General features: G+C 45.2%; 1 protein-coding gene across 10 annotated transcripts in view; it reads right to left on the reverse strand.

The window, feature by feature from the left end:
• The window catches only part of XPO7 (exportin 7), a 598,229-nt gene that overhangs the window by 14,250 nt on the left and 570,979 nt on the right, over positions 1-13,000 (reverse strand). For all 10 annotated transcript variants that reach the window (XM_085633849.1, XM_085633846.1, XM_085633854.1 and 7 more), the window contains one exon: positions 4,226-4,324. In XM_085633849.1, coding sequence (XP_085489975.1) covers positions 4,226-4,324 — 99 coding nt within the window. The remainder of the gene's footprint in view (positions 1-4,225; positions 4,325-13,000) is intronic.

Genomic DNA, 13,000 nt, shown 5'->3' on the forward strand with positions numbered 1-13,000 from the left:
TTTGAGGATGGATGGGTCGGTAAGGAATCTGCGGCTAGATAATGTCTCTACCAGATAAGGCATTACCTAAGGTAAGTAACTTGTCCATCTGATATAGACATCTAGCCGCAGATTCCTTACCTTATAATAGATACCCAAGCAATACATTCCCCGGAGGGACCGTGGACCAGATTAGACCAGATAGTCCTGCAGGACAGAGCGGCTAAAATGGCCATCCCTGCAAACTTGACTGTCCAGGTAGTAGTGCTTAGTGAAAGTGTGCAGTGATGCCCACGTTGCTGCTTGACAAATGTCAAGGACTGGAACACCACGTTGCAATGCTGTGGTGACAGCCGGGTGGAATGAGCTCTTAAGCTTTCGTTTCTGTTTTTTAGCCAGAGCGTAGCAAATTTTGATGCAGAGGACGACCCATCGCGAGATAGTCCTCTTCTGCACTGCATGATCTTTCTTTGATCCAATCTACCCTGCAAAGGAGTTGGTAGTCCACCGGGAACTCTATAGTGCGGTCCAGGTAGAACGACAAAGCTCTTTTTGGGACCAGGCGGTGAGGTCGCTCCTCGTTATAGAGGTGTGAAGGAGCATAGTGGCAAGGTGACCGATTGCCCCACGTGGAATGGTGTTACCATTTTCGGTGAGAAGGGGGCCCCAATGCATAGCACCAACTTATCAGGGAAGATGATCAGGTAAGGAGGCTTGGATGCTGAAGCCTGCAATGCGCTCACCCTCCTGGCAGAAGTTATGGCCACTAAAAAGGCTTGAACGGAGCACACATCAGGAAGGTTTGTTTCCTTTGTTCAGGAAGACAGGCTAGCATCCCAAGCAGGGAAGGAAAACCTGAAGTCAAACAGGTTTTAAAATGTGAGTGTAGCCTCCAGGTAGCCACACCTTTGGAATGGGCTAGGGAGCTCCATCACCAAGAGAAGGATCTGGTCATATTGGGAGTGGGCAGAATAATGCACTCTGGGATAGCTAGATGCCACACTTCCCAGAAGCTGTCACCAAGTGGGTGGGATAGCCCATGGGAACTTGTAGCCTGTTGGCTAGTTGGTTGCCCCCCTCAGACAAGCTCAAAACAAACATAAAAGTCGAGCTACCCAGGCACCCTGATCTCAGATCAGTACTTGACTGCAAAGACGACTTTGGAAGACTGCCCTGTTGCTCCTTTGAACCAGCAAGGAGAGGCTGTACCAAACACTGGACTGCACCTGCTGAACCAGAGGGCCAAGCAAAGAGAAGACTGAGCCCACTCATGGAAAATTACCTTACAGGTACCAGAACAAAAAGAGTGATTCCAAGAATTAGTTGGCTAACTCCCTGTTGCAGATACGAGGCCATTAAAGGTAAAGGAGCCTGCATTGCCCAGATATATGTGGGACCTGTGGCATTTAGACTCTGGTTGCCATGCCAGAAAAAAAGAACTAACCTACAAGCAACCCCTGAAAACTGCGGCAACTGGAAGACCAGCAGAACAGTGGCAACTGGACCTGCACTGGACTTCCCCTCTGCATCATCAGAAATCGAGACCGGAGGCCAGAGACGACTCATACTGCAATGGATAGAGTGTCCCCAAAAATACTTGCCACATCTTTATTATATCAGTATCCTGCATCCCCGGCATCAGGACCACTTCTTGGAAGGTGACTAAGGACCCCGAGACTGCTGGCAGAGACAGGTAACTGTCTCCCCGGAATGGAGTGGACCCTGTGACTATCCCCCAACCCGTTGTGGTCAGTTCAGGAGAAGGCTAAAAGGCATTTCAGAGACATGGCTACTAATCCGCTTGCAATGATTTATTGCATCCAAAAGGCTAAGTTAAAAAGTGTTATACTTACCTTTGAAAATTTCTAGATTTTTGTCATTTATGTCTTTTTAATGCAAAAAAATTCAATTTCTATCACAATGGTGTTGGGGTTTTTATTGTGTTTTGTTTCTTTCTTATTACCTGTTTTGGTACTTAAAAATAATTGATACTTGTTCCGTTGACTAAGCCGGACTGCTTTGTGTTACAGCTACTGAGGACGGAGAACCTAACTGGACCCGATAAAGACTAACATTTTTACGTGATAAGGTCTCACAACAAAACACAATATTCTGATTTCTATAACTACAGGCTGCGAATCCTTGCCCACCTTTTTTTTGGCTAAAATACAAGGAATATATTACTTTGTCTCTTCAGGATGGGAAAATTCTGCCTCCCTGTTTTAGGAGTTCAGGTTTGTTTGAATTATGACACCAGAAACATCGAGCATACTAACAAAGTTCTCCCTTTTGACAGGAAAAAACAATTCAACTTATGAAAGTAGACAAATCGGGTTATGTAGATGACCAGTCATAAGCGTATTTTACAGCTAGAGTCATCTATCACTGAGCCAGCGCTATGTAGTTTGCAAACTCATCTATTGAAATGGACAGGGCCCCCTGGGAATGGAACAAAGCTAATGCACTCCATTTGCTGAAAATCCTTGGAAACGTCATCTCTTGATTATATAGAAGTTAACCTCCCAGCTATTATTCAACAGATAGGTCATTGCTAAACTTTCCTCTTTTATTGCAAAGGACGTGATAATTAGTTTTGTTCAAGAGAGATTCCAGCCTTTCCACGGTGAAAGAGTCCCTTACTGGTATTACAAAACAAACTTCATGTGATAGTGGATCTTGAAGGCATAGCTGCAATGATCGATCCTCATCGCCCTATCTACAGCATTCGATTCTATGTTCCATGTGGCTCTCAGGGTACAAGAATCAGAGTTAAGGTTTGAAAGTGAACCTCTGTTCCTATCTGAATGTAGCCCAGTGGAGTGCTGCAAAGCTCTTCTTTAAGCCCTACATTATTCAATCAAGTTGTGGCACCTTATGCCAGGCTTCCATGGGGTCCATTAATATGTCTGTCAATGTTATGCTGAAGAAACACAGATTTTATTATTTAAAGGATGGATGAGAATATCAACTCGGCATGCAGCAACTTTTGTGTAGCTGAATCACAACAGGCTCCTTCTGGATGTTGTTCAACTGCCTTAAAATTAAACAATGATAAAACTGAGGCGGCGATGCAGGGGTGGGCCCTCCTCAATCTGCATGGCTGCAGGGCACTCAACGTCAATGCCACTTTCAAGCAAGAACAATAAGGAATCTAGGAATTTATTTAGAAGATGAGCTGTGTTTTAAGCTACAGGCTAAGGTATCTGAATCCGGTTTCTTTCTTTCATTTTAAAGTTCACAAGGACCTCTTACTAATCCTCTCTGATCCACACATTCCAATATGATTCAATATGAAGCAGGGTCACAACTCAAATATTCTAATGCTCTACATTAAAGACTTTCTTCAAACACAGATCATCATTTACAACCAGCTCACTCACACGAGGAACCATTTCTGGTCACCTCGCACTTGCTTCCTCTTTAAACAGGTTATTTGTTCACAAGCCTCTGCATTTGTTTTAAAATCAAGTATAAGAAATGTCCTTCCTTTTCCTTTACATATCAGCTCTTTAAATAGTACACCACTGTGTGATCTCTCAGATCTGCCTTGCCACATCTGTTGAGAGTACCAACAATCAATAAGCATCAATAAGGAGGTTAGACTTTCCCTTTCCAATCTGCCAAGATTTGGAATTGCCTACCCCTGGAACTATGTTTGGTCTCTCAATACCTGCCTTTCAGGAACAAATTTAAAACATGGCTTTTTAGGCTCTAGATTGGGTGGTATGTCAGGACTCTACATTTCAGATTTACTAATGCCACATGCCCTAACTCACTCTATAATTTAGTATTTTAAGGTATGTTTAGGTTTGACTTCAGTGTTCAGATTTGTTAAATGATTTGAGTGCCATTCTGTTTGAATAGCACTTTGCACATGAGGGGAAGAGGGGTCCTTAGAAGCTATAATATGATACCATGCAGACTCAGTGTAAAAGAGCTCTACTTCCACACAATCTAACAACTTCTAGGACCTTGGAAGATGAGACCGCTCCTTTCACTCATTGTTAGAATGAACACTAACTCCTACACAATGTGTAAGGAAGGACCTTATATTAGAAAGGGTGCTGGAAACATAGAATTGTCTTCCATTGCATGGGATACCGATGACAACATTTACATGAGTTTACCAGAGGATATGGGGTTGACAGCTCATAAAGACATGAGAGGTGATAAAGGAGGTTCTCGGTAGGACCATGAAAAATTAATGTGTATCATTTGTCCAAGTAGCCAGTCTGCAATGCCTTACCTTCTCATTCAACAAAATAAGGCCAAGTAGAGGCCGAGACATGGACCACTGATTCCTACAATCTTCAAAGATGATAATATTAAGAACGGTGGACAGCATCTATAAGATAAAAAACAGACACAAATTATTAAGTTGTTTAAGGGCACTAGTCACTTTTGCCGATAAGGGATTTGCCAACTGTCTAAACGCAATTCCCAAATAACATGATACTTACATGTGCACCCACTGAACCTTACGTTGCCATCCTCTATTGCCCAGTTAAGGTTATACCACCAGTCTTAAATCCTACAAGAGTTATATCAGAGCCTTTACCCCTGGTACAACTGCAAGAGTAGCTTCTAGTAACAAAGGAAACATCTGCGCAAAAACAAATTAAGGCATATAATGTCTGCTGTATGTCGGAGAACAATTCTAACGGACAATCATATGATCCACATCAGAATCTCTGCAAAGCCATCACTCATCTGCTGGTTTAACAATGAGGAGATACAGAAGCACTGTGATGTAAGGGACAAGTTAAATTCTGGGAGACACTGACCAACAAGCCCTGCACGGTTGTTTATAATTTTTCAGGAAGACCTCAGCAAATTCAGGAAAAATAAATTCTTACAGGAAAAAACGCCTAAAGGGCAAAACATGTAAAAAGTAGAAGTAACACATCCATCAGTAGCTCTAGATGTACTTGTGAGAAAAAAGGGGCTAAATAGGAGGAAAATAAAACTGAAGGAAAATTGCAAACTTTAAAAAAAACTGAAGTCTTAAATTTCCTTTGAGCTCAATGGCTGCTAAATCAACAGCTCAGTTTTAATCTATTTAAGGCCAAATGTCTAACACAGCAATTTCCTTTAATTTAAAACAAGCACTAGCATAGCCAATGGGTATCACCTTTGGGACCTTATAGTATTTAGCCATGCAGCACATTATCCTGGGTGCTATAACATCTACTGTTACTTCACGTGCCACTGGTGAACAGTCACACACACCCCCAAGGTTGGGCTTCTGTGCTATTTGATGAACACTGGAAATGAAAATAATGCCCAGGTAGAGCAAGTCTGCAACCTAAAGGAATTTAAACGATGAATAAAAATAATGTTATTCAAATAATGCCTTCACTAACTGCATCACTCGGTGGTGAAATTAAAACAAACCTATATTGATTATCTGCAGGAGTGACATGATGCATGTTACATGATTATTTTTGCAGCTTCTGTCTGAAATGTGTAAATAAATGCAGCATTAATTTGTTTTATTTGTAGTATCAAAACGCTTACTGTAATTTTGCATTGTGTTAAATAGTTGTTATTAACCAGGTTTTACCATGTGCAGTGCCTAGACAGAGCCTAAAGGCGCTCTTTTCAACATATAGTGTGCTATGGAAGAGTACTTAATGAATAAATCAGACCACCCAATGCGTCACAAAACCTAAAATAATTAAACTAAAACGGTCTGATAATCATTAACTACCTTCCGGGAAAAGTCTGGAGCATGCAACTAGCTCGTGGTGCTCTCGAAAACAGCATCTGACCTCGGTCCTTGAAAAGAAACCCGGATAGGTTTGGACTCGAGCCAGAGCCGAGCCAAGGGTCTGGCTCTGTTCTTTGGGCCCATGCACCAGCCGAGCCCTAAAAATATTTGCTATGTAAATTATACAACAAACTTCACAAAATATGATAAAGTCTCTTCAAAAATTCTAAAAAGTGAATTCTTTAACGAGGAAGCTTTGACACGATTAGGCACATTAAAAAAGTATTTCTCAAAGCAGTGTTATAAAGTGTTATTTTTGTACAACTGTTAGACTGAACTCGCATATCAGGAAGTGCTTTCATACGCGATAATTAAAAAAAAAGTGTTTTAGTGAAATAAATAATTTGCCTTTAGAGTGAGAGAGTGAAGTGGCATGGAGTGGAGTGGTGCAGGGTAGAGTTCAGTGGCATACGAGTGGGGTGATGCAGAGAAGAGTGGTGTAGAGTGCATTGGAATAGAGTTTGAACAATCCTGCAAAGCAACCTTGATACTGTGCAACATGGCTAGAAAACAGGAATAAAAAGTCCAAGACAGCCAGATGAATGAATTTAAAGGCGCACTCACCAAAAACATGATGCAAGTGTTTTTATTTTATATTTGTTTACCAATCCGAGTTGGATCAGTAAACAAAAAGTAATGCAGGTGGGGTGAAGCAAGCACAGGGAGCAACATGGAGGGCAGAACGACAGAGGGCAGGCAAGCAACTGGATGTAGGGGGAAGCAACAAGGATGGAGGGGGGAAGCAACTAGGATTTAACGGTTATCCAAATGAAGTGCAGTGGTATAGATGAATGGGATAGCAGTGGAAAACTGCCAATAAACAATGACTATACTAGGACCCTAAGACATGGTCTCATACTGACACAATAGGAGAGTAGGTGTGCCATAAATTATTGGTCAACAATGATATTGTTAAAATATTCTGAAGACTTGGTATCGGCTACGATGTCCAAAATGGAATATGCTACTTACCAGTAAGCATCTGTTCTTGGCATGTAGAGCTGCAGAGCCACACACTAAGGATAAGATCGCCATCTGGTGTTGGGCTTGGATGATTGCAGGTTGTTGTTGTCTTCGGAAGAAGTCTTTGGTCACGAGATTGGTTACTCCTCCCCTGGACAACAGTGCGCATGGGCATCCACTCCATCCTCAGATTGTTTTTCGCCATGATGGGAAATTATGGAGTGTGTAAGAAGTAAAGAGAAAGGATGTCCATGTGTAGTGTCTAATTAAGACAATGCTGGAACAGATACAGGTCCCGGGGAGGCGGGTGGGCGTGTGTGGCTCTGCAGCTCTACATGCCAAGAACAGATGCATACTGGTAAGTAGCATATTCCGTTCGAGGCATATGAGCTGCAGATCACACACTAAGGATAGACTATATAGCAGTGTCTCCCCTAGCGGTGGTCACCTGTATCAGTTGCAGCAGTTTGGAATAGAGTTTTTAGGACAGCTTGGCCTACTGAAGCTTGTTGTTTGGATTGCACATCAACACAGTAATGCTTAGTGAAGGTGTGTGTAGTAGACCATGTGGCTGCTTTGCAAATGTCTTCTAAGGGGATGTTCCCTAAGAATGCCATAGAGGCCCCAATTTTACGCGTGGAGTGCGCCCTAGGGGGAACGGTAAGAGTACGTTTAGCTTTTTGGTAACATATTTGGATACATTTGACTATCCATCTGGCGATACCCGATTTGGAAATGGGGTTGCCTTTGTGTGGTGGAGCGAAAGCAACAAACAGTTGCTTGGTTTTCCGAAAAGGTTTGGTTCTGTCGATGTAATAGAGCAAGGCCCTTTTAACATCTAAGGTATGAAGTGCCCTCTCGGCTACTGAGTCTGGATTAGGGAAGAAGACTGGCAGTTCCACAGACTGGTTTAGATGGAAAGGGGGAAATGACTTTAGGGAGGAATTTTGGATTCGTCCTAAGAACCACTTTGTTCCGATGTAGTTGTAGGAAGGGATCTTCGAGAGTCAAGGCTTGTATTTCACTTACTCTACGCAGGGATGTGATTGCGATGAGGAAAGCCACTTTCCATGTTAGGAACTGCAGTTCGCATTTGTGCATTGGTTCAAATGGTGGACCCATGAGCCTTGTTAGAACAATATTAAGGTTCGAAACCGGGGAAGGCGGTAACCTTGGAGGAATGATTCTTTTAAGACCCTCCATAAATGCTTTAATAGCTGGTACCTTAAAGAGGGACAGGTGTTGCCTATTTTGCAAATAGGCTGCTAATGCCGCTAGATGTAGACGTATAGAGGAATACGCTAAATTGCATCTTTGCAAGCGCAATAAATAGCAAATTATGTTCTGGATGGAAGCATCTAGTGGTTGTATGTCATTGTTAGCGCAGTAAATGGCAAATCTTTTCCATTTTGCAGCAAAGCATGCCCTAGTAGTAGGTCTCCTGGCTTCCTTAATGATATTCATACAGTCTGGATGAAGGTTAAGGTACCCGAACTCTAAGACTTCAGGAGCCAGAATGCCAAGTTCAGTGTTTGAGGATCTGGGTGTCTGATTTCTCCATGGTTCTGGGTTAAGAGATCCGGGGAGAGATGCAGTTTTTGATGTGGAACTAGCGATAGTTCCAAAAGTGTGGTGAACCAGGGTTGACGTGCCCAAGTGGGAGCCACTAGGATGAGTGTCAGCGACTGTGGTTTCAGTTTGCGTACCACAAATGGAATGAGAGGGAGAGGCGGAAAAGCGTACGCAAATCTGCCTGACCAGTTCATCCATATTGCATTGCCCTTTGATCGCGGGTGTGGGTACCTGGCGGCGAAGGTTGGGCATTTTGCGTTTTCTGGTGTGGCGAACAGGTCTATGTCTGGTTGTCCCCACTTTTGGAAGAATGGGAGTAAGACTTTGGGGTGTAGTTCCCATTCGTGTATCTGCTGTGTGTGGCGACTTAAGAGGTCGGCCACCTGGTTCTGAACCCCTGGGAGGTGTTCTGCTAGTAGGTAGATGATCCGGGGAATTGCCCATCTCCAAATTTGTTGCGCCAGTTGGGACAGTTGTAGAGAATGTGTCCCTCTTTGTTTCTGTATGTAATACATTGTGGTCATGTTGTCCGTGCGGATGAGGACAGTTTTGTTTTGGAGATGCACTTGGAAGGATTTCAGTGCTAGGAACACCGCTAGAAGTTCCAGGTGATTGATGTGGAACTGTTTTTGCTGAGTGGTCCACCGTCCCTGAGTTGTGTGTTGAAGGAGGTGGGCTCCCCACCCTGTGAGAGATGCGTCGGTGGTCAGCACAACTTGTGGAAGGGGCTCCAAGAACGGCCGCCCTTTGGACAGGTTGATGGTGTTCCACCACTTCAGTGAGCGGCTGTCCACCAACACCAGATCGGTAAGTTGTCCGTGGGCCTGATTCCACTGTTGTGCTAGACATTCCTGTAAGGGACGCATTTGAAGGCGTGCATAGGGTACTATGGAGATGCATGACGCCATCATGCCTAAGAGTTGCATGAACACTCTTGCGGGGAGACAGTGTTGCGTTTGAAATGTTTTGATCAGACTTTGTATGTTGGCTATCCTGGCTATGCTGGGATAAGCTACGGCTTTGGCTGTGTCTATGGTGGCTCCCAGGTATTGTTGTACTTGGGAGGGTTGTAGTTGGGATTTGGGATAGTTGATTGTAAATCCCAAATTGTGCAGGGTTTGAATAGTGCGGTGGGTGTGGTGAACGCATTTGTCTAGAGTATTGGCTTTTATGAGCCAGTCGTCCAGATAGGGGAAAGACATGGATTTGTTGTCTCCTGAGATATGCTGCCACAACTGCCAAGCACTTGGTGAACACCCTTGGTGCAGTTGTTACTCCGAATGGGAGAACTGTAAACTGATAGTGCTGACCGTCTACCACGAATCGTAGATACTTCTTGTGAGCGGGATGCATAGGGATGTGAAAATATGCGTCCTTGAGGTCTAATGTGGCAAGGAAGTCTCCTTGTTGAAGTAAAGGAAGGACCTGTTGGAGAGTGATCATGTGGAAATGATCTGATTGTATGTACTGGTTCAGTAGTCTGAGGTCCAGTATGGGTCTCAAGGTTTTGTCCTTTTTGGGAATGAGGAAGTATAGAGAATATACTCCTGTGCCCTGATGTTGTAGTGGAACAGGTTCTATTGCGTTTTTCTGAAGCAAAGACTGTATTTCCTGTTTGAGGAATGTGAGGTGGTGAGACGTCATGGGACGGTGTGTGGGTGGTATGTTTGGGGGCGGGTTTATGAGTTCGAGGCAGTAGCCATATTGGATAATTTGTCTTACCACCTGTCTGTAGTGATGGCATTCCAGACAGGTAGGAACTGTTGAAGCCTGCCCCCGACCGGAGTGGAATGGTCTGGGGGGAGTGGTGGCAAGTCACTGTTTGGTGGCTGTAGAGGAGCGGGTGTTGTTATTGTTACCCCGTCCCCGGCCTTTATTATTGTTTCCCCGATACCCTCCTCTAAAATATCCTTTGTTAGGGGATGTTTGATCTGATGTTTTGAAGGTGGAAGAGTTGTCTGTTCCCACATTTTCGGAAGATCCTCTATAAAAGGAGCGACGAAAGGAGCCTCTGAGTTGAGTAGACTGCAATGCTCCCATAGATTTTGCAGTTTCATTATCTTTCTTCATTTTTCTAGGGGCAGTGTCTACTGCCGGGCCGAATAGTTGCTCCTGATTAAAGGTTTGAGCAAGAATGGAGGTTTGTACTTCCGGCTTGAAGCCGGAGATGCGCAGCCATGCGTGGCGTCTAAGCAATACGCCTGTGTTGACTGCCCTAGAGGCGGTGTCCGCTGCGTCTAATGCACATTTAATGGAGGCATTGGATATTAGTTTGCCTTCTTGTATGAGGTCAGTGGCCTGTGTTTTGAAACGTTCAGGCAGGTGTTGTAAGAGATCCTCTAGTTGATCATAATGGGCTCTATCATAACGAGCCAATAGGGCTTGTGTATTTGCGATACGCCAGTGGTTAGCCGCTTGAGCGGCAACCCTTTTTCCGGAAGCCTCCAGGAGTTTAGACTCCTTGTCTGGGGGCGGCGTGTCTCCGGTTGTTTGGGAGTTGGCCCTTTTTCTGACATTGGAGACGACTAGTGAGTCTAGGGGGAGTTGCGCCTTGATGTACGCAGGATCTTGTGGCGCTGGTCTGTATTTTTTTTTCTATTCTGGGGTTGAGAACCCTGGCCCTGACAGGGTCTTTAAAAACCTCATTGGCGTGCTTTATCACTCCCTTAATCATGGGTAGAATGTGGACTGTTTTCTGGGACTGCTCAAAAGTGTCGAGTAGAAAATCCTCCTCAGGAGTGTCGGTGTGCATGGTGACACCATGAAACGATGCTGCTCTGTTAATAAGCTGACCGAACCCTAAATGGTCATCAGGAGGGGAGGGTTTTGAGGGGTATGGAGCGGGGTCAGGCACATCAGGCATAGGGTAAGTCCAGTCATCTACTGGTGCTGTGTCCGGGAGTGTAAAGGGATCAGTAGGATCAGTGGGATAAGTAAAGAAATCTGGGTCTCCCCCTCCCCCAAAATCATCATCATCCTGTGGAGGTGGTGTATGAGAAGGAGATGGTAGAGGTGCAGGCGGTGGGGGTTGGGGGGATGGAATAGGAGGTAATGTAGGAGAGGAAGGAAGGACGTATGGGTGAAGTGGCACAGTCCTCCTTCTTTGGAGGTGCTGGAGGAGGTGGTGAGTCCAGCTTCCTTTTCTTGTAGGGCACCGCTGTGACATGTCCAGTGTTCGGATTTATGTAAATCCGTTTTTGCTTAGGATCAGGTCGAAAGAGTTCCTCAGTGTCCGAAGGCGGCTGTGGCGCCGGTTTTTTCGGGCCTTTATGGACGTGTTTTGGCACCGAAGATGTTTTGGGTGCCGAAGAACTTTTCAGTTCCGGTGGATTTTTCGGTGCCGAAGAACCTTTCGGTGCCGATGAGCTTTTCGGTGCCGAGGAGCTTTTCGGTGCCGAGGAGCCTTTCGGTGCCGAGGAGCCTTTCGGTGCCGAGGAGCCTTTTGGTGCCGACGGGCCTTTTGGTGTCGGTGGAGACCTCGGCGCCAAAGAACGTTTTGGTGCTGGTGGAGATGTCGGGACCGAGTGACGTTTCGGGCCCGATGGAGATTTCGGTCCCGAAGCCTGCTTTGGTGCCGAAGGTATTATAGGCACAATTACATGAGGTTTGCTCGAGCCCGAGCCACCTGCAGGCTTACTTTTCTTCGGAGCCGGGCCCGAGGGCGGGGCTTCAGAAGATGTTTTTGGATCGCGACTGGGCCCCGTTGGCAGAGTCTTGACCAATGTCTTTTTGGGTGGTGTTGGGGTAGGGGGGCTGGTACTCACGGCTGCCCCGGATCTGAATCGTCGGCCTCGGACACTATTTGTAGATCTTCGGAGTCATCGTCAGGGACGTCCTGTGCAAAGATGTCTTCTGGTTCCGGAACCGGCTTGGCCATGATATGGCGTCGAGCTCTTCGGTCCCGGATGGTTTTCTTTGAGCGGAATGCGGCGCAGGCTGGACAGCTGGCTTCGTTGTGGTCTGGTGAAAGGCACAAATTACAGACCTCGTGGTGATCGCTATGAGGGAACTTTGCTCCACATTGGGGGTATTTTTTTAAAAGGTGTCCTTTCCATCAGCCGCGTCCGGAGTCGGTCCGATATGGTTTTCGACGTCGAGTTTTGAAGTTATGAGAGTTGTAGTGATTGCATTAAGTTTTCTGCTGGAGCGGAAAAAAGTTCATCCGAACCCAATGGCGGAAAAAAACAATCTGAGGATGGAGTGGATGCCCATGCGCACTGTTGTCCAGGGGAGGAGTCACCAATCAAGTGACCAAAGACTTCTTCCGAAGACAACAACAACCTGCAATCATCCGAGCCCAACACCAGATGGCGATCTTATCCTTAGTGTGTGATCTGCAGCTCATATGCCTCGAACATGATTTTACTAAACTAAAATGGGTGACATCACTGAGGTGATTTTCTATTCCCCTCTGGTTTTAAGTGCTGGGAGCCTGCACCTTTGCTTGTTTTACATAACTCTTGTGTGAATGCTGGCAGTTTACGATACAGGTATTGATGGCCCCTGTGTACCCATTTACAAAAGACCTTTCATATCTTCACCATGCCTGATGTATGACTGGTGTTACTCCAGCTCTGCAGCATTTCATAGGGTGATAGAGCAGCAGCAGTCAATCGCATGTTAAGGAGGCCACACATGGCAGAAATTCCAATCGGCCAGTTAAAGAAAATGCAATTTTTAGAAAGGAATATGCTACTTACCAGTATACATCTGTTC

This window comes from Triturus cristatus, chromosome 11 (assembly GCF_964204655.1).
Source record: "Triturus cristatus chromosome 11, aTriCri1.1, whole genome shotgun sequence".
In the NCBI taxonomy this organism is placed as follows: Eukaryota; Metazoa; Chordata; class Amphibia; order Caudata; family Salamandridae; genus Triturus; species Triturus cristatus.